The sequence below is a fragment of the Portunus trituberculatus genome, chromosome 41 (genome assembly GCF_017591435.1).
Source record: "Portunus trituberculatus isolate SZX2019 chromosome 41, ASM1759143v1, whole genome shotgun sequence".
Taxonomy (NCBI): Eukaryota; Metazoa; Arthropoda; class Malacostraca; order Decapoda; family Portunidae; genus Portunus; species Portunus trituberculatus.
This window is the reverse complement of record NC_059295.1, coordinates 41603443-41629270: the sequence shown is the minus strand read 5'-3', so window position 1 is coordinate 41629270 and position 25828 is coordinate 41603443. Positions and strand designations below refer to the sequence as shown.

At 38.8% G+C, this 25828-nt stretch overlaps 1 protein-coding gene and 1 long non-coding RNA gene across 5 annotated transcripts in view; one reads left to right on the top strand and one right to left on the bottom strand.

Annotated features, from left to right (window-relative positions):
• The window catches only part of LOC123516451, a 95264-nt gene extending 72320 nt beyond the window's left edge, over positions 1-22944 (top strand). The window contains exons 10-11 of the mRNA XM_045275745.1: positions 15649-15812; positions 22124-22944. Of these exons, the coding sequence (XP_045131680.1) occupies positions 15649-15803 (155 nt within the window). The 3' untranslated portion in view covers positions 15804-15812; positions 22124-22944. The remainder of the gene's footprint in view (positions 1-15648; positions 15813-22123) is intronic.
• LOC123516452 overlaps positions 1-25571 on the bottom strand; it is a 109896-nt gene extending 84325 nt beyond the window's left edge. For all 4 annotated transcript variants that reach the window (XR_006678192.1, XR_006678193.1, XR_006678190.1 and 1 more), the window contains exon 1: positions 25289-25571. This is a non-coding gene — a long non-coding RNA (uncharacterized LOC123516452). The remainder of the gene's footprint in view (positions 1-25288) is intronic.
• Positions 25572-25828: the final 257 nt, after the last annotated feature.

Here is a 25828-nt window from a genome sequence, read left to right as displayed (position 1 = left end):
TTTCCCTATTGGACACCCACCTTTCATGTTTTCTGTCAACTCCGCCTCTTTAATGAAAATCAAGTCCAGTCATGACGGTTCATCCTCATCTCTGTATCTAGTATTTTCCTCCACCCACTGTGTCAATGAGTTTTCCATTGCCATTCTTAGCAGCTCTCCACCCCATGAATCTTCGCTACTATCCACAGTCCACTCTTCCCATTTCACCTCTTTGCTGTTGAAATCTCCCATCATTACCAGTTTCTCTTTCATTTTCATCAAATACTCTATCCACCTTTTTGTGTCCTCCATCTTCCTTTTATATTCCTCTCTATTCCATGAATTGGTTTTTGGGGGAGCATATACCACAACAAAGTCTCGTTTAACACCTCCTCCACACACCACCTCAGCCCCAACCACCTCAGCTAACCCATAGTCATTCCTTAGTTCATAGGCAACAAGATCTTTTTCATCAACAACATCACACCTCCTCCCTGCTTTTCTGCTCTATTTTTTACCCGTATGTTGTATTTACCTTCACTTATTTTATTCTCCTCAATGACTTCAGTAAGTTTAGTTTCAGTTATTCCCATCACGTCAGGCCTCTCTACCCTAAGATAGTCATTTATTTCTACCAGAGCAGACTGTAACCCACACATTAGTGTATGTCATATTTAGTTTCTCTCCCTTTCTCCTATTTTCCCAATCATCCACTTTATCAGTTTCATATCCCTGACTCCAGTGTGTGTGTGTGTGTGTGTGTGTGTGTGTGTGTGTGTGTGTGTGTGTGTGTGTGTGTGTGTGTGTGTGTGTATTTACTTAGTTGTATTTGCCTAGTTGTAGTTTTACAGGGCCTTGGCTTTTACGCCTCTGTGGCCCCGTCTCCATATCTACACTTCTCCAATTTTTCTTTAAAACTATGCACACTCGTTGCTGTCACCACTTCTTCACTCAGACTGTTCCACGTCTCAACACATGTTTGCGGGAAACTGTATTTTTTTATATCTCTTAGACATTTTCCTTTCCTCAGCTTTTTACTATGCGATCTTGTGCTTCGACTGTCATTGTCTTCTCTCAGGAGCAGTTTCTCATTATCCACTTAGTCCATTCCGTTGATCAGCTTATAAACTTGTATCAGATCCCCTCTCTCCCTTCTCTGTTCCAGAGTTAGTAGATCCATAGCCTTTAGTCTCTCCTCATATGTCATCCCTTCAAATTCTGGAACCATTCTTGTAGCCATTTTTTGTAGTCTCTCCAGCTTCTTTATGTGTTTCTTTTTATGGGGAATCCACACTACCCCTGCATATTCCAATCTGGGTCTTATTATAGTACTTATCAATTTCTTCATCATTTCTTTGTCCATGTAATGAAATGCTAATTCAATATTCCTTAGCAAATTATATGTCTCTCTGAAGATTTTATCTATATGGCTTACCGGTTGATTGTTTTCTTCCATCGTCATCCCCAAATCCTTTTCCTTTTTTACTTTCTCCAGTTCTACTCCATCTCCCATCTTGTAAATTCCCACTGGTTGTCTTTCACTCTTTCCCATTTCCATGACATGGCTTTTGTCCACATTGAATTCCATCTCCCACTTTTAACTCCATTCCCAGATCTTTTTTAGGTCTTCCTGCAGTACGTATTTCACAATCTTCTTTTTGCTTTATAACTCTGCACAGTTTCGCATCGTCCGCAAACAGACTTATGTAGCTGTTCACTTTCTGGCATGTCATTTATATATACTATAAGGAAAAGTATTGGCGCCAGTACTGACCCCTGCGGCATTCCGCTTTCTACTGCTCTCCATTGGACTTCATATCTTTGACTACTGTCCTTATTTCTCTTCCCCTCAAGTAATTTTTCATTAATTTCAATGTGCTTCCTTTTTAAGCCACACTTCTCCTCTAACTTCCACAGTAACCTTGCATGTGGCACTTTATCAAATGCCTTTTTTAAATCCAAATAAATACAATCAACTCATTCCTCTCTCTCTTGTACTCTGTCAGCTATTCTAGAGTAGAAACTCAGTAAATTTGTTACACACGACTGCTCATTTCTAAAACCAAATTGGGTATCTGATAATAATTTGTTGTCTTCCAGGAACTCGATCCATTGTTTCTTTATTATTCTTTTACACATCATGCATACTACACTTGTTAGTGATACTGGTCTGTAATTTAAGGTGGAAATTCGTTAATTTGGTCAAAAAAATTGAAAAATTGGAAACTTGGTACTTGGGTTCGTCTCTGGAGAGGGAAGCCATGGCCGAAGTTGCCAGGCACATAACGCACTGCTTACCTGGTAATGGCGGGTTTAAAGGGCCGGCCCTTTCAATACCCAAGCGTGCATACGCCCCTTTTTCTTCTAGTCTTTGTTTTGCTTGTATTTATTTATTTTTTTTGAGCTGTTTTATTTATTTTTGCGTGATGTACGATAGTTTAGTATCAGGCAGTGAGGGTGAGGAAGACGCTACTCCCTCAGTACCAATCGATACAGCCTTAGGGAGTGCACGTGCGTGCAGCCTAACTCTTGATCGTATTTTACACGTGTTGGGTTCCCAAATTGTGACAATGCCACGTGTAAGGCCATGATGTAACATGGCATGAAACTATCTAAACAGCCACTACCAGCCTCCAAGCAGTTGTCAAGGGATTATGTAAGTACATATCTGAGTTTGGTACATATTGGAGTGAGTTATTTATTTTTTTTTTATACCATGTGGGCTTTTCATGGGAATTTATGGGCTAAAGGGATACTTTTAGGGTACCTCCTATCTTAAAGCCCACCTGCTAGGAAACCGTTGCCCAGTGAGGAAGCGAGTTATGTGGGGGTTTTGAAGATGTTCACAGAAAAATGCGTTTTTCTCGACTTTCAGTTTTTCAGCATATACTGTTGAATAACTTTTTCAGTAATTGGTCAATTTCAAAAGTTTTTGCAGCAAAATGATCAACAACCTCATCTTAACAAATGCTAGCATGATAATGCATGAACTCACTCAAATAAATTTACAACAGGCTATGTGTATGCCGATGCTAACATTTATTTGTTGTTATGTATATTATATGTGGTTAAGAGGAAATTGCCACACTGTTATTAGTTTTGATTTTATGATGGTATTTTGAATTATTTTCTTATCGCCGAAAAAATATTTATTGCAAAAAAACTACGCCACATTTGTGTACCAAATTAACACTGAAGACGTACACCATAAACGTACACCTTGTGTATAAATATTATTGAATTCGGTGAAAAAATAGCAATGGGAGAGCCAAAAAACCGATATTGATATCGAGTCATCGAATTACCACCTTAAAGGTTCTTCCTTCTTTCTGCTCTTATATGGGAACTACCTCAGCTCTTTTCCATTCTACTGGTACTGTTCCATTTTCTATTGAGCATTTTATGATGTTGTGCATAGGACTTGCTAGTTCTTCCCTATATTTTTTTAGTATTCTGCCTGAGATTTCATCCGGTCCCATTGCCTTTTCTTCATCCAGTTCCTTCATTAACTCTTTTATTTCAAGCTTGGTTACTTTAATCTCTTTCATATAGATGGTCTCTCTATTACCCTGTGGCCTTTCAAAATTGGACTCCTTAGTAAAGACCTCTTGAAATTTACAATTTAACAGTTCTGCCATACTTTTTGGGTCTTCCACCATCCCATTCTCTCCTTTTAACCTTTCAATTGTTTCTTTTTGTCTTATTTTTCCATTGATGAATCCGTAGAACAATTTCGGTTGCTCCTTGCATTTTTCGACAATGTCCCTTTCATAGTTCCTCTCCTCTTCCTTCCTCACTTTAAAATATTAATTTATCGCTGTCTTGAAGTTTTCCTTATTTACTGCATTTCTATTTCTCCTCCACCTTTTCCATGCTACATCACTTTTCTCCTTTGCCCTGGCACACCTTGCGTTAAACCAATCTTTTTTTTCTTCTTCTTTAGGTCTATATTTCGGGACATATTCCCTGACTCCTGTTCTGTATATTTCCAAAAATAAGTTATTTTTTTTCTGCACGCTCTCAGTCTTTTCCATCTCCTCCCAGTTAATGTATTTGAAATAGTTCTTGAGATTCTCAATATCAGCCTTTCTGTAATTTAGTCGGTTTTCTTTGTATGATTCGTCTCTATCTTCTTTTCCCTCTTCTATATCCATTTCTAAAATTACATGGTCACTCTTTCCCAGTGGGCACATATCTTATATAATTGTTCATTTGTATACCCCTTGTATGTGTGTGTGTGTGTGTGTGTGTGTGTGTGTGTGTGTGTGTGTGTGTGTGTGTGTGTATATATATATATATATATATATATATATATATATATATATATATATATATATATATATATATATATATATATATATATATATATATATATATATATATATATATATATATATATATATATATATATATATATATATATATATATATATATATATATATATATATATATATATATATATATATATATATATATACACTGACCCTCAAAACAACAAACTTCCCATCAACGGATTTCGGAAACTATGGACATATTCTGGAGTCAGGTTTAATCTACGGACGAATATTAAAATGCGCGCGATTGTCCGTTCCCGGCAAATTATTGTCCGGTAGGTGGCAGGTCGGTCACGTCATCAGCTGTTGGCTGCCATGTTTAATCTTCAGTCCGTTTGTTTTCAACCAACAGCGATTATTGTCCAGTGCTTACCACGGCTTTTTTATGCATTTGTATCCTTCCCACGAGTGCTTAACCTAACCAAAATGCCTCCTAAACCTAGTAAACCAGCGAAGCATAATCGAAGGGCTCTTCCAGTGGCTGCTAAGCTTGAACTAATACAAAAATTATTGTCCGGTAGGTGGCAGGTCGGTCACGTCATCAGCTGTTGGCTGCCATGTTTAATCTTCAGTCCGTTTGTTTTCAACCAACAGCGATTATTGTCCAGTGCTTACCACGGCTTTTTTATGCATTTGTATCCTTCCCACGAGTGCTTAACCTAACCAAAATGCCTCCTAAACCTAGTAAACCAGCGAAGCATAATCGAAGGGCTCTTCCAGTGGCTGCTAAGCTTGAACTAATACGAAAATTTGAAAACTTTACATATTTTACGTACATTTTATACAGTATTTTACGTACTTTTGCAAAGAGTGGACTTTTGCAATCTATGGACAGGGTCATGCATGCATTTGTCCGTTGTTTCGAGGGTCGAGTGTACTGGTTAACTTTTGCATTAGAGAGTTTGACAGAATAGGGGTGAGAGGATGAGAGGAAGAAGAAAGCCTCATGCAGCGAGGCTGCAGGAAGAGGGGAAGCATGATGTAAGCAAGATCAGTAGAGCAGTTAGCATGAAAATTGCAGTAGAAGATAGCTAGTGACGCAACATTCCAGCAGTGAGAAAGAGGCAGAAAACAGTCAGTCAGAAGAGAGGAGTTGGAAAGATGAAAAGCTTTTTGATTTCATCTTATCTAATAAAACTGTGTTAGTGAAATCTCTCCTTACATGCAAACAGTACTCCATATATGGGCAGTTAAGACCCACGTATGAAGTTAGAAATATATATATATATATATATATATATATATATATATATATATATATATATATATATATATATATATATATATACACAGGCAACTCCCGTTTAACGAAAGGGTTACGTTCCTTAAAAAAACACTTCGTTAAGCGAACCAATTATAAAAAGTTTAACCCCTGACTTGAACTTCCATTGAGAGTAAACAAAGCAAGAGTGCATCATAGTACAATAAAAGGTTTAATGAAAGTAAAAATTATGAAGTTAAACATTTAGGTAGTTTAATTTAAGTCATTATAATGTACACTAATGTATGTATGTACGTAACTTTATAATGTTGATGATCTTAACTTTATGAAGGGAGGGAGAGTGAAACGGGAGACACTAACCGGCAACCTGTGGAATGTAAACAAAGTGCGCATCATGGTACCGCATACAAAAACTTATGTACCACACTTCCACAAGGCTTTCCATTTTATCCATTGTAGAGTCACGAGTTCAGGTGGTTCTTTTAGCTTTCAAGGAAGATACGGTCTCACCAGCCTTCTTAATAGACTCTGCTGACTTGAAAACAGTAGACAGTAGATGGAGTCAAGATGGTGGCCAGCAATGTTATTAGTTTTCTGGCCTTCTCGTGTCTGTGAATAATACCCAGCTTCACTTCAAGAGTAAGACACTTCCTGGTCTTCTTAGGAACGTTAGGCCACATTGCAGGGTTTTGGTGGTAAGTTGAACTAGGGAAGATGAGCTGCTGGTGATGCTGTTATGTTTTGACTGGGGAGTGAGTGGTGCACGTGATCTTGATCTTGATGCTACAGGTAACGCAGAATTTTTTCTGAGTCAGGCCTTTGTATCAGCAGCGCATGTGTTGTCCACAAGAGGCTTGATCTTGATCTTTATTCTACAGATGTCTCAGGATTTCTTCTGATGCAGGCCTTAGTACCAGCAGCTCCTGATGTATTCAAAAGCCTGTCAGCTTGCATGATACGGTGGGGCTTTCAAATTTTGAAAAAATTACCTGGATAAAATTTCGTTAAAGCGAGTTTGGTGTTCGTTAAACGAGCAGATGGTAGTAAAATGAAACCTTCGTTGTATCGAAATTTCGTTGTCTGAACCTTCGTTAAACGGGGGTTGCCTGTATATATATATATATATATATATATATATATATATATATATATATATATATATATATATATATATATATATACAGGTAACTCATGATTTACACGATAGATGTGTTCCAAGAGTATCACATATTTCAAAATTAGCGTGAAACAAACTTGTAATTCTCATAAGAAACAATAGATAATAGGGATGATGCGGGATGTGGTCCAAATCGTGTATAAGCAAACAGAGCATGCAAATTCAATTAATCATAATATTTTTTTGGTCACGTAATAACAAAAACGTGTAAATTAAACACGCATAAATCATAAATTTATATATACAGGCAACCCCCGCTTAACGAAGGTTCACACAACGAAATTTCGCTACAATGAAGGTTTCATTTTACTACCATCTGCTCATTTAACGATCACCAAACTCGCTTTAATGAAGTTTTATACAGGTAATTTTTTCCAAGTTTGAAAGCAACGCCATATCACGCAAGCTGACAGGATTTTTTAATACACCAGCGCTTCTCGTGGACAACATGCGCACCACTCACTCCCCCTGTTCAAAACAATAACAGCATCAGCGGCAGCTCGTCTTCCCTCGCTCTACTTACCACCAAAATGCCCTGCAATGTTGCCTAGCATTGCTAAGAAGACCAGAAAGTCTCTTACTCTCAAAGTGAAGCTGGATATTATTCACAGACACGAGAGAGGCAAGAACACAAATAGCATTGCTCGCCACCATCTTGACTTCATCTGTTGTCTCTACTATTTTCAAGTCAGCAAACTCTATTAAGAAGGCTGGTGAGACTGTATTTGCAAGCTAAAAGAACCACCTGAACTCGTGACTCTACAATGGATAAAATGGAAAGCCTTGTGGAAATGTGGTACATAAGTTTTGTACATGATACAATGATGCGCCCTTTGTTTACATTCCACAGGTTGCCGGTTAGTGTCTTTCCCGTTTCACTCTCCCTCCCTTCATAAATTTAAGATCATCAACATTATAAAGTTACGTACATACATACATTAGTGTACATTATAATGACTTAAATTAAACTGCCTAAATGTTTAACTTCAAATTTTCACTTTCATTAAACCTTTCACTGTACTATGATGCACTCTTGCTTTGTTTACTATCAATGGAAGTTAAAGTCAGGGGTTAAACTTCTTATAATCGGTTTGCTTAATGAAGTTTCGCTTAACGAAGGATTTTTTAGGAACGTAATCCCTTCGTTAAGCGAGGTTGCCTATATATATATATATATATATATATATATATATATATATATATATATATATATATATATATATACACAGTAATACTCCGCTTAACGAACGTTCGTTTAACGAATTTCCGGTTTAACGTACTATATAAAGTTAGACCAAAAATCCGCATAACGTACAACTACATCCGTTTTAGCGAATTTTCTGGGTTTGAATTTGCTGGGTGAGGGACCGAACGTGGTAGCTTCGCTGTGATTGGCTGGCTCCCCGCCTGTCTCTAGTGCTCCTGGAGCTGGATCCAAGATTCTTTAACTACATCAGAGCAACCTCTTGCAGCGAAATGGCATCCATGAACGCTTGGAGGGACAGTGACAAGGTTGCTATCAGGTTGCTCTGAGGTTGCTGCTGTCTTATATATGCATTTATGTTCACAAAACAACATTTCTATTAGCTTTTTACAAACCTTGCCCCCAAGAAAGAATTGTTTTGTAATGCATAAAGTGAAATCTTACATGGAATACCAAAAAATAAAGCAGAGATGAGATGAGCCACAGACGAAGTGGTAGGGCCGCTTCTTCTTCTTCTGACCCTTTTGCTTGCGTGTTACTTTCATCATGATGTTTATGTTTTCACTCCTCTACTGCATGCTATAATGGATATCATATCTTAGTATTCATATACGCTCATGCCACGAGGATAACCTTGACTCCGTGGCACTGAGTGATAGTGAATTACTAATGAAATACCGCGGTATTTCATTAATAATTCACTATCACTCAGTGCCACGGAGTTGAGGTTATCCTCATGGCATGAGCGTATATGAATACTAAGATATGATATCCATTATAGCAGGCAATAGAGGAGTGAAAACAAATACGTATCATGGGGAAAGACAACATGCAGGCTAAAAGGGTCACAAGAAGAAGAAGAAGTGGCCGAGTCGCCACAAGTCTCCCGCTTTGTCTGTGACTCATCTCATCTCTGCTTTATTTCTTGGTATTCCATGTAAGATTTCACTTTATGCATTACAAAACAATCCTTTCTTGGGGGCAAGGTTTGTAAAAAGCTAATAGAAATGTTGTTTTGTGAACATAAATGCGAGAATGTGAAAGAATTTGTATGTAGCTCCTCTAACTTCCAATGAATCATATGACATCATAAAAGTAGTGGTACATCGGTGGCCCAATATGCTGCCAAACGTATATATCTTTTTTTTTTTTTACCCATGTGGTATGTTGGTGAACAGCCCAGAACGCATACCCCCCTATTTCCATTATTTCCTATGGGAAAATTACATCCGCGTAACGAATTTTCGCTCTACAAACAGCTTTGACATCTCCTATCCTGTTCGTTAAGCGGAGTATTACTGTATATATATATATATATATATATATATATATATATATATATATATATATATATATATATATATGTTTCTTTTATGCAAGAGGGAAACCAGTCAAGGGCAACAAAAGATTAGCAAAAAAGAGGCCCCCACTTGAAATGGTGGTTTCCTTAAAGATTATAAAAGAATTAGCCAAAAGCAAGGGACAAATGTCTTGAAACCTCCCTCTTAAAAGAAGTCAAGTCGTAGGAAGGTGGAAATACAGAAGCAGGCAGGGAGTTCCAGAGTTTACCAGAGAAAGGTATGAATGATTGAAAATACTGGTTAACTTTTTTTGTTAGAGTTGAACAGAATAGAGATGAGAGGAAAAAGAAAGCTTTGTGCAGTGAGGTTGCAGGAGGAGAGGAGGCATGCAATTAGCAAGATCAGTGCAGCAGTTACCAAGAAAACAGTGATAAAAGATAGAAAGAGATGCAACATTTCGGTGGTGAGAAAGAGGCTGAAGACAGTCAGTCAGAGGAGGGGAGTTGATGAGATGAAACGCTTTTGATTCCACACTGTCTAAGAAAACAGTGTGAGTGGAACCCCTTTTCCCCAAACATGTGAAGAGTACTCCATCATGCGAAGAGTACTCCATACAGGGATGGATAAGGCCCTTGTACAGAGTTAGCAGTTGGAGGAGCAAGAAAAACTGGTGGAGATGCCTCAGAACACTTAAATTCATAGAAGCTGTTTTAGCAAGAGATGAAATGTGAAGTTTCCAGTTAAGTTCATGAGTGAAAGACAGATTGAGGATATTCAATGTAGAAGAGGGAGACAGTTGAGTGTCACGGAAGAAGAGGGTATAGTTGTCTGGAAGGTTGTGTCGACCTGATAGATGGAGGAACTGAGTTTTTGAGGCATTGAAAATTACAAAGTTTTCTCTGACCCAATCAGAAATCTTAGAAAGATCAGAAGTCAGGCATTCTGTGGCATCCCTGCATGATCTGTTGACTTCCTGAAGGATTGGTCATATCTGAAAGAACATGGAAAGACGTAGGATGGTATCATCAGTGTAGGTGTGGATAAGGCAAAAAGTTTGGTTAAAACCATTAATTAATAATAGAAAGAGAGTAAGTGACAGGACAGAACCCTGAGGAACACCACTATTAATAGACTGAGGAGAAAAAATAGTGGCCATCTACCATGGCTGCAACAGAATGGTCAGAAAGAAAACTTGAGATAAAGTTGCAGAGAGAAGGATAGAAGCTGTAGGAGGGCAGTTTTGAAATCAAAGTTTTGTGCCAGACTCTATCAAAAGCTTTTGATATGTCCAATGCAGCAGCAAGTTTCACCAAAATCTCTAAAAGAGGATGACCAAGACTCAGTAAGGAAAGCTAGAAGATTACCAGTAGAGCAAGCCTGACAGACACCATACTGGCGATCAGATAGAAGATTATGAAGTGACATGTTTAAGAATCTTCCTAATGAGGATAGATTAAAAAACTGTATGTATGTATATATATATATATATATATATATATATATATATATATATATATATATATATATATATATATATATATATATACAGTAAGGTCTCGGTTTACGTCAGAGTTACGTTCCTGAAACATGACGTAAGTCGATTTTGTACGTAACTCGAGTTTCCGTACATTTCAAAGCATATTATCGAGTTTTCAACCAATCATTGTTTATGGTCATTCAGGTAAGTTAAAGGTTATATTGTTATATTATTTACAACTATGTAGGAATATGAAACACAAGTTTGTTTTTGTTATTGATTAGGGCCACAAACGCGAGGGACTGCAGGTTGCCGAGAGGGGTGGATGCCTGAGGCTGCCAGGAGGGTGGGCAGGTTGAATGTTGTGACGCCCAGGTGGGACAGCTGGGAGCGTAGTACAGTGCGGTGGGAGTAGAAACGTGGGCAGCGGAGCAGGAAATGCAATAGGAAAGGGCAATAGGGATCAGCAGACAGGCGCAGATGGTGCAAGTCAGCTGCGAGTGTCGTGTGACCCAGGCGAAGGCTCCGGAGTTGTTATTGTTGTGATGGGTGCGCGAGCCCTCAAGGTCGTCAACCTCCCCGTTATCATGGTAACGGGCTTCCCATTTTCTTCCCTCCCTCACACACAGCTGCTGCCTCCCTTCTCATGTCTTTTAATTATGTCCTCTTTTTCTTGTAGCATAATGGTTTTCCTTTTCTTAGCATCACTGCTGTCACTAAGAAGTTTTCTCTTTGTTGCCATTGAGCAAGATACTAAGAACTTGAGTCAGTAAACGCAGAAGTAGGATAACACTCTTGCCAGGGGCGACAGTGTGGTGGAACTGAGGCAGGGTGTTATTGTATTCAAGCGTGAGGCGGGCCGTGTGGCGGGCAACCACCAACAATAACAATAAATCCCGCACTTTATGATTTATAAATTCTCAATTTTTTAAATCTTAAATTGCCTTATAGTGGACTGACGTAACTACAAGTTTGACGTAACTCGAGACCGACGTAACCCGGGACTTTACTGTATATATGTATATATATATATATATATATATATATATATATATATATATATATATATATATATATATATATATATATATATATATATATATATATATATATATATATATATATACACACACACACACACACACACACACACACACACACACACACATGGCTACAAGGTTAAAAGGAGAAAATGGGATGGTGGAAGATCCAAAAAGTATGGCAGAACTGTTAAATAATAAGTTCCAGGAGGTCTTTATTAAAGAATCCAAACTTGAAAGACCACAGAGTAATGGAGAGACCATTTATATGGAAGAGATTAAAGTAACCAAGCTTTAAATAAAAGAGTTAATGAAGGAACTGGATGAAGAAAAGACAATGGGACCAGATGAAGTCTCAGGCAGAATACTGAAAGAATGTAGGGAAGAACTAGCAAGTCATATATGCAACATCATAAACAGCTCAATAGAAAATGGAAAAGTACCAGTGGAATGGAAAAAAGCTGAGGTGGTTCCCATATATAAGAGCGGAAGGAAGGAAGAACCTCTAAATTACAGACCAGTATCACTAACTAGTGTAATATGTAAGATGTGTGAAAGAGTAATAAAGAAACAATGGATCAAGTTCCTTGAAGATAACAAATTACTATCAAATAGCCAATTTCGCTTTAGAACAGGTTGGTCGTGTGTAACAAATTAATGAGTTTCTACTCGAGAATAGTTGATAGGGTACAAGAGAGAGAGGGAGGGGCTGATTGTATATACTTGGATTTAAAAAAGGCATTTGATAAAGGGGTGGTTTAAAGGGAAACACATTGAGATGGATGGAAAATTATTTGATGGGCAGAGAAATAAGGACAGTAGTTAAAGATATGAAGTCCAAGTGGAGAACAGTAGAAAGCGGAGTGCCACAGGGGTCAGTATTGGCGCCAATACTTTTCTCATTTATATAATGGAAGATGGAATTCAATGTGGACAAAAGCCATGCCATGGAAATGGGAAAAAAGTGAAAGACGACCAGTGGGAATCTATAAGATGGGAGATGGAGTAAAACTAGAAAAAGGAAAAAAGGAAAAGGACTTGGGAGTGACAATGGAGGAAAATAATCAACCGGTAAGCCATATTGATAGAATTTTCAGAGAGACGTATAATTTGCTAAGGAATATTGGAGTAGTATTTCACTATATGGACAAGGAAATGATGAAGAAATTGATAAGTACTAAAATAAGACCTAGATTGGAATATGCAGGAGTTGTGTGGACTCCCCATAAAAAGAAACACATAAGAAAATTAGAGAGACTACAAAAAATGGCTACAAGAATGGTTCCAGAATTTAAAGGGATGACATATGAGGAGAGACTAAAAGCTATGGATCTACCAACCTTGGAGCAGAGAAGAGAGAGAGGGGATCTGATACAAGTTTATAAATTGATTAACGGAATGGATGAAGTGGATAATGAGAAACTGATCCTGAGAGAAGAATATGACTTTAGAAGCACAAGATCGCAGTGTAAGAAACTAAGGAAGGGACGATGTCTGAGAGATGTTAAAAAATTTAGTTTCCCGCAAAGATGTGTTGAGACTTGGAACAGTTTGAGTGAGGAAGTGGTGTCAGCAAAGAGTGTACATAGTTTTAAAGAAAAATTAGATAAGTGTAAATATGGAGACGGGACCACACGAACATAAAGCCCAGGCCCTGTAAAACTACAACTAGGTAAATACACACAAAATTGTTCTACAGATTCATAAACGAAAAAATAAGACAAAAAAAAACAATAGAAAGGTTAAAAGGAGAAAATGGGATGGTGGAAGACCCAAAAAGTATGGCAGAACTGTTAAATAATAAGTTCCAGGAGGTCTTTATTAAAGAATCCAAACTTGAAAGACCACAGGGTAATGGAGAGACCATTTATATGGAAGAGATTAAAGTAACCAAGCTTTAAATAAAAGAGTTAATGAAGGAACTGGATGAAGAAAAGACAATGGGACCAGATGAAGTCTCAGGCAGAATACTGAAAGAATGTAGGGAAGAACTAGCAAGTCATATATGCAACATCATAAACAGCTCAATAGAAAATGGAAAAGTACCAGTGGAATGGAGGAAAAGAGCTGAGGTGGTTCCCATATATAAGAGCGGAAGGAAGGAAGAACCTCTAAATTACAGACCAGTATCACTAACTAATGTAATATGTAAGATGTGTGAAAGAGTAATAAAGAAACAATGGATCAAGTTCCTTGAAGATAACAAATTACTATCAAATAGCCAATTTCGCTTTAGAACAGGTCGGTCGTGTGTAACAAATTAATGAGTTTCTACTTGAGAATAGTTGATAGGGTACAAGAGAGAGAGGGAGGGGCTGATTGTATATACTTGGATTTAAAAAAGGCATTTGATAAAGTGCCACATGCAAGGTTACTGTGGAAATTAGAGGAGAAGGGTGGTTTAAAGGGAAACACATTGAGATGGATGGAAAATTATTTGATGGGCAGAGAAATAGGGACAGTAGTTAAAGATATGAAGTCCAAGTGGAGAGCAGTAGAAAGCGGAGTGCCACAGGGGTCGGTATTAGCGCCAATACTTTTTCTCATTTATATAAATGACATGCCAGAAGGAGTGAAGAGCTACATAAATCTGTTTGCAGATGATGCGAAACTGTGCAGAGTTATAAAGCAAAAAGAGGATTGTGAAATACTGCAAGACCTAAATAAGATCTGGGAATGGAGTAAAAAGTGGGAGATGGAATTCAATGTGGACAAAAGCCATGTCATGGAAATAGGAAAGAGTGAAAGACGACCAGTGGGAATCTATAAGATGGGAAATGGAGTAGAACTGGAGAAAGTAAAAAAAGGAAAAGGATTTGGGAGTGACAATGGAAGAAAATAATCAACCAGCAAGCCATGTTGATAGAATTTTCAGAGAGACATATAATTTGCTAAGGAATATTGGAATAGCATTTCACTACATGGACAAAGAAATGATGAAGAAACTGATAAGTACTATAATAAGACCCAGATTGGAATATGCAGGAGTAGTGTGGACCCCTCACAAATAGAAACACATAAGGAAGCTGGAGAGACTACAAAAATGGCTACAAGAATGGTCCCAGAACTTGAAGGGATGACATATGAGGAGAGACTAAAGGCTATGGATCTTCCAACATTAGAGCAGAGAAGGGAGAGAGATGATCTCATACAAGTTTATAAATTGATAAACGGAATGGACCAAGTAGACAATGAGTATCTGATCCTGAGAGAAGAATATGCCAGTCGAAGCACAAGATCGCATAGCAAGAAGATGAGGAAGGGAAGATGTGTAAGATATTAAAAAGTATAGTTTCCCGCAAAGATGTGTTGCGACGTGGAACAGTTTGAATGAAGAAGTAGTGTCTGCAACGAGTGTGCATACTTTTAAAGTAAGATTGGATATGTGTAGATATGGAGACGGGGCCACACAAGCATAAAGCCTAGGCCCTGTAAAACTGCAACTAGGTAAATACAACTAGATAAATACACACACATACAGTATTGAAAGTGATATGCTAATCTGTCTGTAGGTCTCATAATTTCAAAAGAGTTGAAATATCAATGTGGAATGCTTAAGAATCTCGACTGCCATTACTAAATTTGCAATAAATTTGACTATAAATATATTACCAGTAAAATAGTACTAGAAAGTAGCTTTACATTTATGACTATGCCATTCAAGATAAGCACACCATCTACACAATTTAACATAATCTGATATAGACACATTATGCAGAGTGCTCTCTCTCTCTCTCTCTCTCTCTCTGATGAACATAAATGTTTAACATATTTTTGTTGTGAAAGGACACCTAAAGTCAACACCAGTTTCAGCAGTGTATCCAATAAGGCAAGCAGATAAGTATAGTACAATTGTATGTATAACAGTAAACACACAATTAAATCTATTGATAGATTCTCTTTTCCTGTCTAGAATCAGAAAACAAGGTGTATGCAGTAAGCTACAACACTGGGCCCTGCCCTGACCAGCTGATACCTGACTCTAGAACTTGGCTAAGGACTGATGAAAACTTCACTGAAAACATCACAGTCACCTGTACTACTTGGGACAACCCTTTCGATGAGTGATCTTTGCAGGTAGAGTAAACCCTAGTTAAGTCAGACCTGAATAAGCTGGATATCGGGTATGTTGGACACTTTCAGGAATTCAGTTACTAACCTAATTTTATTTTTTATTTAGTTACTCTTTCATGATTTTTCTTTATGTTCTATCCTGATAGCACCAGTAGGTCTTTTTTGCCCTTTAATATTAAGCCACTAGGCTGATATACTGGCTGAAATACCCCTGATAGCTCTAACATTGTCTGTCATTTGAGGAGATGTATAAGCCATTAGAGATATGAAATAGCTTGTATGCCACAGCACTACCAAAGCAACACCAAGATCATTGTTTACACAGCTGACAGCAACCAACTGGCAGTGTCTATCTCAGTGTATTTACCTAATTGTATTTACCAAGTTGTATATTACAAGGTCTGAGCAGGGCTCAGTGATGTGTCTACATATCTACCTTTATCCTACTTTTCCTTCAATTTGTGCAAATTTCCTGCTGCTACAATTTCTTCATTCAATCCGTTCCATGTCCACCATCCTATGTGGAAAACTAAACTTTTTAGTGTTCCTCAAACACTGACTTTTCATGATCTTATTTGTGTATCTCCATCCTCTGTCAGTAATGCCAGGTCTTGTCTATCTATCTTTTCCATAAGGTTTACTAACTTATACATCATTATTATATCTCCTCTTTCCCGTCTATCCTTCAAAGCTGGTAGTTCCATTTCCTTAAGTCTTTCTTCATATAGAAGATGCTTTATTTCTGGCACCATCTTTGTAGCAGTCCTTTAGATTCTTTCTAGTTTCCTGATGTCCTTCTGCCCATATGGTGACCATACCACTGCTGCATATTCTAGTCTAGGTCTTATCATAGTAGTTATGATCTTTTTCATCATACTCTTATCCATGTAATTGAATGCCATCCTGATATTTTTTAGTGTCTTATATGTTGAAGCAAATAATCCATTTATGTGTCTCACTGGAGTCAGGGTGACTTGTATAATCAATCCCAGGTCTTTCTCTTCTCCCCTTTTTTATCATAATCTCTTCTCCCATTTTGTATTCCCATGTAAGCCTTCTATCACTTTTACCCATTTGTATTACATGGCATTTCCTGGTATTAAATTCTAATTTTCACTTTTGGCTCCATTCCCAGATCTTGTCAATATCTTTCTGCAAAGCCATACATTCCTCGATGTTTCTTATAACTCTCAAAAGTTTTTCATCGTCTGCAAGCAAATTAATGTAGCTACTCCATCCCTCTTGTATATTGCTAATATATACTTAGAACATATTAGTGCCAGGACTGAAGCCTGTGGTATGACCATAATAACTGTGCTTCAACTTGATAGGGCATCTCTTATTATTGTCACCATTTCCCCACCTGTTAAGTAGTCCATCATCCAGTTTACGATATTTCCCTATATTCCTCCAATGTGTTCTATTTTCTATAGGAGACTTATATGTTGAAAGCCTTTTTAACCCCTTCGCGCCGGATGTTAAAAAAGCCCGCCTGAATGATATACGGGTGGTAGTGCCGCGCGCCCAAGCGCGGAAAACTCGTGCAAGCTTGTCATACTTGTCGTCTTTGTGTATTATGCTGCTATTTTTTAGTTACTATATTGCCTTTGAAGAGGAAAGTGGACGCTTCTCTCTTCGGAGAGAGAGAGAGAGAGAGAGAGAGAGAGAGAGAGAGAGAGAGAGAGAGAGAGAGAGAGAGAGAGAGAGAGAGAGAGAGACATTTGCTAATATTTTAGACACAAGCGGGACGCCTACTGGAGTAGGCAGTAGTCACCTGCCGCCCGGTGGAATACTCCAGGAGATGTACTTACGGGGATGTAGGCAGTGCTGCAGACTGAGTGATTCCCCGTGTCCTCTCTTCCCGGTTCCCTTTGTGGTCTCATTTATACAATTGAGCAGCTGCAGCCTGCCCTCTAAAGACAACTTCTACTACTTCCTACACTACACTACAACACCTTACACTTTTACACTCTTCAAATCAAAATTTAATAATGGCTTCACCACGCCCTGCCTCGGAGTCCCCCTCTGGGGAGGGGACCATAAATGTCCCCAGGTCGGACTGCCCTCTGCTGTCGACCTTGGGTGTCTTGACACTTCATCTAATACTTTCACTATCAATTTCTGCAACATTCGTGGCCTTCGTTCTAATTTTCAATCTGTGGAACACCACCTCTCCTCTACTAAACCTCATCTTCTCTTCCTAACCGAAACACAGTTGTCTGTGACTACTGACAGCAGCCCTTTTCTGTTCCCTCCTACTTGCTCTATCCTCATTTTCAATCCAAAGCTGGATGTTGCGCATACGTGCGTAACGACACCACTTGCTCTCGTGCCCACAATCTTGAATCTTCAGAATTTTCTACCATCTGGCTAAGACTTCAATGTCACTCTCTAACTAAATTCATCTGTGCTGTATACCTCTCACCTAATTCCTCTGACTATGTAAAATTCTTTGACTATTTGACTTCCAAGGTGGAGCACATCTTATCTCACTTTCCTTTTGCTGAGATCTCCATTTTAGGGATTTCAATGTTCACCACCAGCTTTGGCTTTCATCTTCTTTCACTGACCAACCTGGTGAACAAACCTTCAACTTTGCTATCCTTCATGACCTAGAGCAGCTAGTGCAGTTCCCTACCCGTATTCCTGACCGCCTTGGAGACACGCCCAACATTCTTGATCTTTTCCTAACCTCCAACCCTTCTGCTTACTCTGTTAAACTTTCCTCTCCGTTGGGCTCCTCCGACCACAATCTAATTTCCGTTACCTGTTCTATCACTCCAGTGCAGCCTCAGGACCCGCCTAAGCGGAGGTGCTTCTGGCATTTTAACTCTGCTAAGTGGGAGGAACTAAGGCAGTACTATTCTGATTTCCTTGGGATGATTATTGTTTTCATGTCAGAGATCCTTCTCTTTGTGCCGAGCGCATAACAGAGGTGATTATCTCTGGCATGGAGCTATACATTCCTCATACTTTCTCTAACCCTAAAGCTAAAAAGCCTTGGTTTAACTCTGCTTGTTCTCGTGCTGTCAATGATAGAGAGGCGGCTCACAAACGGTTCCGTAGCCATCCAACTGCTGAAACTCATGCCCTATATATTTCTGCCCGTAATCATGCCAAATCTATTCTCCAACTTACTAAAAACTCTTTCATCAATAGAAAATGTCAAAGTCTTTCCAATTCTAACTCCTCTCGAGATTTCTGGCATCTAGCCAATAATATCTCTAACAACTTTACTTCTTCGTCTTTCCCTCCTTTACTTCATCCAGATGGCTCTACAGCTGTCTCTTCTTTTCTAAAGCTGAACTCTTCGCTCAAACCTTTGCTACCAACTCAACTTTGGATGATTCTGGGCATATTCCTCCTACTCCTCCACCCTCTGACTACTTCATCCCTAAAATTAAAATTCTTTATAAAGACGTTTTCCTGGCCCTCTCTGGCCTTGATTCTCGGAAGGCTTACGGTCCGGATGGAGTCCCTCCTGTTGTTCTCAAAACTGTGCTTCCGAACTCGCTCACTGCCTGGTCAAACTCTTTCATCTGTGTCTCTCTACTTCTATTTATCCTTCTTGCTGGAAGTTTGCTCACATTCAACCTGTCCCTAAAAAGGTGACCACTCCAATCCTTCTAACTACCGCCCTATAGCTTTGATTTCCTGCCTTTCTAAAGCCTTTGAGTCTATCCTTAATAGGAAGATAATGAGGCATCTATCAGCTCACAACCTTCTCTCTGATTGCCAGTATGGTTTCCGTAAAGGCAGATCTACTGGTGATCTTCTTACTTTCCTAACTGAATCTTGGTCATCCTCTTTAGGGACTTCGGTGAAACCTTTGCTGTCGGCCTTGACATATCGAAAGCCTTCGATAGAGTCTGGCACAAATCTTTAATTTCTAAACTACCCTCCTACGGATTCTATCCTTCTCTCTGTACCTTCATCTCCAGTTTCCTTTCCGATCGTTCTATTGCTGCTGTAGTAGACGGTCACTGTTCTTCCCTAAAACTATCAACAGTGGTGTTCCACAGGGTTCTGTCCTATCACCCACTCTCTTTCTATTATTCATCAATGATCTCCTAAATCTGACTCAATGCCCTATCCACTCCTATGCTGATGATACCACCTTGCATTATTCAACAGCGTTCAACAGACGCCCAACCCAACAACAATTAAATGACTCAAGGCGAGATGCTATAGGACGCCTAACTTCTGATCTTTCACTTGTTTCTGATTGGGGCAGAGAAAACCTGGTTTTGTTCAATGCCTCAAAACTCAATTTCTACAACTATCTACTCGACATAACCTTCCAGACAACTATCCTCTCTTCTTCAATAACACTCAACTTCCCTCTCCTCTACATTAAACACACTCGGTCTATCCTTCACTAAAAATCTAAACTGGAAATTTCACATCTCTACTCTTGCTAAATCAGCTTCCAAGAAGTTAGGTGTCCTGTGGCGTCTTCGTCCATTTTTCTCTCCTCCCAGCTGCTTGCTCTGTACAGGGCCTTATCCGCCCGTGTATGGAGTATGGCTCTCATGTCTGGGGGATCCACACACAGCTTTACTAAACAAGGTGGAATCTAAAGCTTTTCGTCTTATCAACTCTTCTCCTCTAACTGACTGTCTTGATTCTTTAAGTCACCGCCGCAATGTTGCATCTTTATCTGTCTTCTACCGCTGTTTTCATGCTGTCTGCTCTTCTGAACTTGCTAACTGCATGCCTTCCCCTCCTGCGGCCTCGCTGCACAAGACTCTCTACTTCTTCTCATCCCTATTCTGTCCATCTTCCTAATGCAAGAGTTAACCAGTATCTTCACTCCTTCATTCCCTACACTGGTAAACTCTGGAACTCTCTACCTGTGTCTGTATTTCCACCTGCCTATGACTTAAACTCTTTCAAAAGAGGAGTGTCAAGACACCTCTTACGTTAACTGGACCCTCCTTTTAGATTTTTTGTTTTTCTCTTTCTCCTACTTTCCTCTTAACAGGGCCTGGCAACCAGCGGGATTTTTTTTTTCCAACACTTTGTTTTCCCTTGGCCAGTGCCCTTGTAATGTAAAAAAAAAAAAAAAAAAAAAATCTTTCGAGAGGAAGAGGAGGAGGAGGAAAGGGAGAGGAGGAGAGAGAGAGAGAGAGAGAGAGAGAGAGAGAGAGAGAGAGAGAGAGAGAGAGAGAGAGAGAGAGAGAGAGAGAGAGATTAGAAAATTTGTTGTTTTTGTATTTGTGTGTGTGTGTGTGTGTGTGTGTGTGTGTGTGTGTGTGTGTGTGTGTGTGTGTGTGTGTGTGTGTGTGTGTGTGTGTGTGTATGCCACATATTTATGTGCGTGCATGTGCTATGTATGTAGTAGTTATTTACATAATATATTACATAGATCATATCAACTATTAGTAGAAACAGGCTTGCAAAATTGAGTAATCAGAACTTTTGGATAACTTGGATTAGCCTTCCCCCAATTAGTTTGACTCATGTGGGGGTTACTGCATATTAAAGAAGCAATATTAACTTTCTTTACATATTGTCAGATGAATTTGTCTCTCTGACTTACCCATGATATTTATTTTTTTTTATGCAATAGGATAAACCAGCAATGGGCAACAAAAGATTAAAAAAAAAGCCCACTTGGAATGCTAGCTCCCTTAAAGATTAAAATAGAATTAGCCAAATGTATTGAAACCTCTCTCTAAAAAGAAGTCAATTAGTAGGAATATGGAAAACACAGAAGCAGGCAGGGAATCCTAGAGTTTACCAGGGAAGGTATCAATGACTGGGCATACTGGTTAACTCTTGCTTTAGAGTTGGACAGAATAGGGGTGAGAGGAAGAAGAAACCTTTGTGCAGCAAGGCCACAGGAGTAGGAGGAGGGAAGACATGCATTTAGCAAGATCAGTAGAGCAGTTAGCATGAAGATAATGATCAAAAGATAGTAAGAGATGCAACATTTCAGTCAGAGGAGAGGAGTTGATGAGATGAAATAAAACTGTGCAAGTGGAACCCCCCAGACATGCAAAGAGTGCTCCTTACATAGACAGATAAGGAACATGTGCAGACTTAGCAGTTAGAGGGACGAGAAAACTGGCGGAGACGCTTCAGAATATCTAACTTCATAGAAATTGTTTTAGTAAGAGACGTGATGTGAAGTTTCCAATTTAGATTATGAGTATAGGACACACCGAGGATATTCAGTGTTAAAGACAGAGACAGTTAAGTGTCATTGAAGAAAAGGAGATAGTTGTCTGAAAGATTCAATCAAGTTGATACATGTAGGAACTGAGTTTTTGAGGCATCAAATACTAATAAGTTTTCTCTACCCCAATCAGAAATCTTAGAGAGATCAGAAGTCTGACATTCTGTGGCATCCCTGTGTGATCTGTTGACTTTCTGAAAGGATGTGGGAAGAAGGTGGTATCATCAGCATAAGAGAGGGTATGACAAGATGTTTGATTAAGACCATTAATGAATAAAAGAAAGAGAGTGGGTGACAGTACAGAACCCTGAGGAACACTACTATTGATAGATTTAGGAGAAAAACAGTGGCAGTCTACCATGGCTATAATAGAATGATTGGAAAGGAAACTTGAGATAAAGTTGCAGAGAGAAGGATCAGAACTATAGGAGGGCAGTTTTGAAATCAAAGCTTTGTGCCAGACTTTATCAAAAGCTTTTGATACATCTATCACAACAGCAAAAGTTTCACCGAAATCTCTAAAAGAGGATGACCAAAACTCAGTTAGGAACACTAAAAGATCGCTAGTAAAGTAGCCTTGACAGAAGCCATACTGGCGATCAGATAGAAGATTGTGAAGTGACAGAATCTTTCTAGTGAGGAGAGATAAAAAGCTATAAGAAAGTAGTTTGAGGGATTAGAACGGTCACCTTTTTTTAGAAACAGGCTGAATGTAGGCAAACTTTCAGCAAGAAAGAAAGGTAGAAGTCAATAGACATAGTTGAAAGAACTTGGCCAGGCAAGGTGCAACCATGGAGGCACAGTTTTTGAAAACAATAGGAAGGACCCTATCGGGTCCATTAGCCTTCTGATAGCATTGAAAAACATCATTACGAAGAACTTAGATTAAAGATATGAAATGGTAAGAGGAATGAGGAAAGAGAGGAACAAGCCCAGAATCATCAAAGGTGGAGTTGTTAGCAAAGGTTTGAGGGAAGAGTTCAGCTTTAGAGACAGATGGGATGGCAGTGGTGCCATCAGGACGAAATAAAGGAAGAAAAGATGAAGTAGTTATTGGACATGTTTTTGGCTAGATGCCAGAAGTCTCAAGGGGAACTGGAGTTTGAAAGATTTTGACATTTTCATTTCATGAAGGAGTGTTTGGCAAGTTCAAGAACAGACTTGGCATGATTCCAGGTAAAAATAAAAAATGTATGAGATTCAGGTGATGAAAGGCTCAAGTACTTTTTGTGGGCAACTTTTCTATCATGTATAGCACAAGAACAGGCTGTGTTAAACCAAGGTTTAGAAGGCTTAGGTTGAGAAAAAGAATGAAGAATGTATGCCTCCATGCCAACACTGTCGCTTCTGTTATGCATTCAGTACACAGTGATGGGTCTCAGACACAGAAACAGTAATCATTCCAGGGAAAATCAGCATAATACCTCCTCAGGTCTTCCCAACTGGCAGATGCAAAACACCAGAGACATCTCCACTTTGGGGGGATCCTGAGGAGGGTTTGTAGAAATAGGATAAGACAGAGAAATGAGATTGTGATCGGAGGAGCCCAACGGAGAAGAAATGGTAACAGCATAAGCAGAAGGATTACAGGTAAGGAAAGATCAAGAATGTTGGGCGTATCTCCAAGACTGTCAGGAATACGAGTAGTTGCTCTAGGTCATGGAGGATAGCAAAGTTGAAGGCTAGTTCACCAGGATGGTCAGTGAAAGGAGAGGAAAGCCAAAGCTGGTGGTGAACATTGAAATCTCCAAGGGTAGAGACCTCTGTGAAAGGGTACAGGGACAGAATGTGCTCCACTTTGGAAATTGAATATTTAAAGAATTTACTATAGTCAGAGGAGTTAGGGAAGAGATAGACAGCACAGATAAACTTAGTTAAAGAACGACTATTGAGTCAAAGCCAGATGAAGGGAAACTCAGAAGATTCCACAGCATGGGCACGAGAGTAAGTTAAGTTGCTGCACACATGGACGCAACATCCAGCATTGGAACGAAAATGAGGATAGAGAAAAGAAGATGAGGTTTAGTAGAGGAGAGGTGGTGGTCTACATATTGAAAATTAGATCTAAGACTGCAAATATTGTAGAAGTTAATGAAGAAAAACTTAAGAGAGGTGTCATGACATTTTGGGGCACTACATGAAGAGCAGTCCAATCTGGTGTGTGTGTAGCAAGTGCATGTAGTTTGGTGTGAAGGAGGAGAGTTGTCTGTAGAGGGCAGGCTGTGACTGCCCCTTTGAAATACACACTGTATACATCAGGTAATGTACCAAATCACTAAAATTTGTAAGGTACTAATATCAATTGCATATCTCAGTTTACAAACTACTTGTATATTGTATTTACATTACAACATTTCACCCCCAAAATTCTTTCTTCAAAATTCTATATTAATAAAATAATTGAAAAATAACCTATAGCAAGATTTCTGTATGACTCTTAACACTGTCATTCTTAAATGATGCCTCATTTTTTTTTTTTTTTTTTTTGTAAGATTACACTAAGTAGCATTAATAACATAAGACATGCAGTTATGTGCTATGCAGAGACAAACTTTTGAGATTGTCTTCTTTTACATGCTACCCATGATCATTTCACAATAACCAGCTAAATAGGCACTGGGCATTAACCTTAAGTAACATCCACACTAGGTAGCATTGTGCAACATTCCCCAGGCTCATGTGAAGGATGGAGGGATGAGCATCTACACTACAGGTTGTGAAGCATGACATTGCCCAGGGTGACTACCTTTTTCTTAATGGCAGAGGTGTAGGGATTATAATGAAGAAAACGTAAACAAAGATCTTAGGATCAGTAACCAGGATAGAACCAGAAATAACTGACTCAAACTTAAAAATTTTGGTTTAAAAAAGAAATTGCAAAGGACTGGTTCTCTAATAGAGTGGTTGATGAATGGAATGGACTCAGAAATCAGGGTTGATAGTGGTAGTCAATAGGAAGCTTTAAAAGATTAGACAAATATATGGATGGGGATAATAGGTAATAATGTTAATACAGAGACTGCCATGTGTAGGCTGGTGTCCTCTTTGCAGCTTCCCTCATTTTCATATGTTCTAAGGGCCAAGTGAATTTTGGTCAGCTTCAACCATCCTGTCACTACATCTGGGAATCGTTGCAGCAACAGTATTGTGGATGGTTTTTCTCTCTTACAGCAATTGTCATCATGTAGACCTTATAACACATGCTCCCAAGTCAGCTCACAACAAGAAAAAAATGTAATAACTAGTCTTGAAAATAATAATGCACTCAGAAACGCCCCTAAACACTTCCAGTACTAACCTACACCTGGAACACAGCGGCCTCTTCTCTTCTCCCAGTTTCTATAACTATATCCACCAGTTTACTTAAAACTGACAAATTTTCTCCAACTTCCTCCATCGTGCCTTTTCTTTTCTCCTCTTCCACTTCAGGAATCACGAAAAAGAGTGACTGTGGAATATATAGCCAGCAGAAGTGAAAACAGTGAGGCTATTTCTTTCAAATGTCTCGCCGCCTAGGTCCGTTTTGTTTACATTTGATCAGCTGACGGCGACGGCGGCGGCGGCGGCGGCGGATATGTGTGTGTGTGTGTATATATATATATATATATATATATATATATATATATATATATATATATATATATATTGTACGTAAGTTCATTCATTAGGTTTGTTTCGTCTAAGCGAGTTAATATTTGCATTGTTGTGTGGAGATGAAAAAATAAATGAATAATATATAACCACGTAGTTTGATAGGTCTATATATAGATAAATGCACAGTTAAATAGACAAACGGATAGACAGATGGATAGGTAGATAGATAAATATACAGTATACA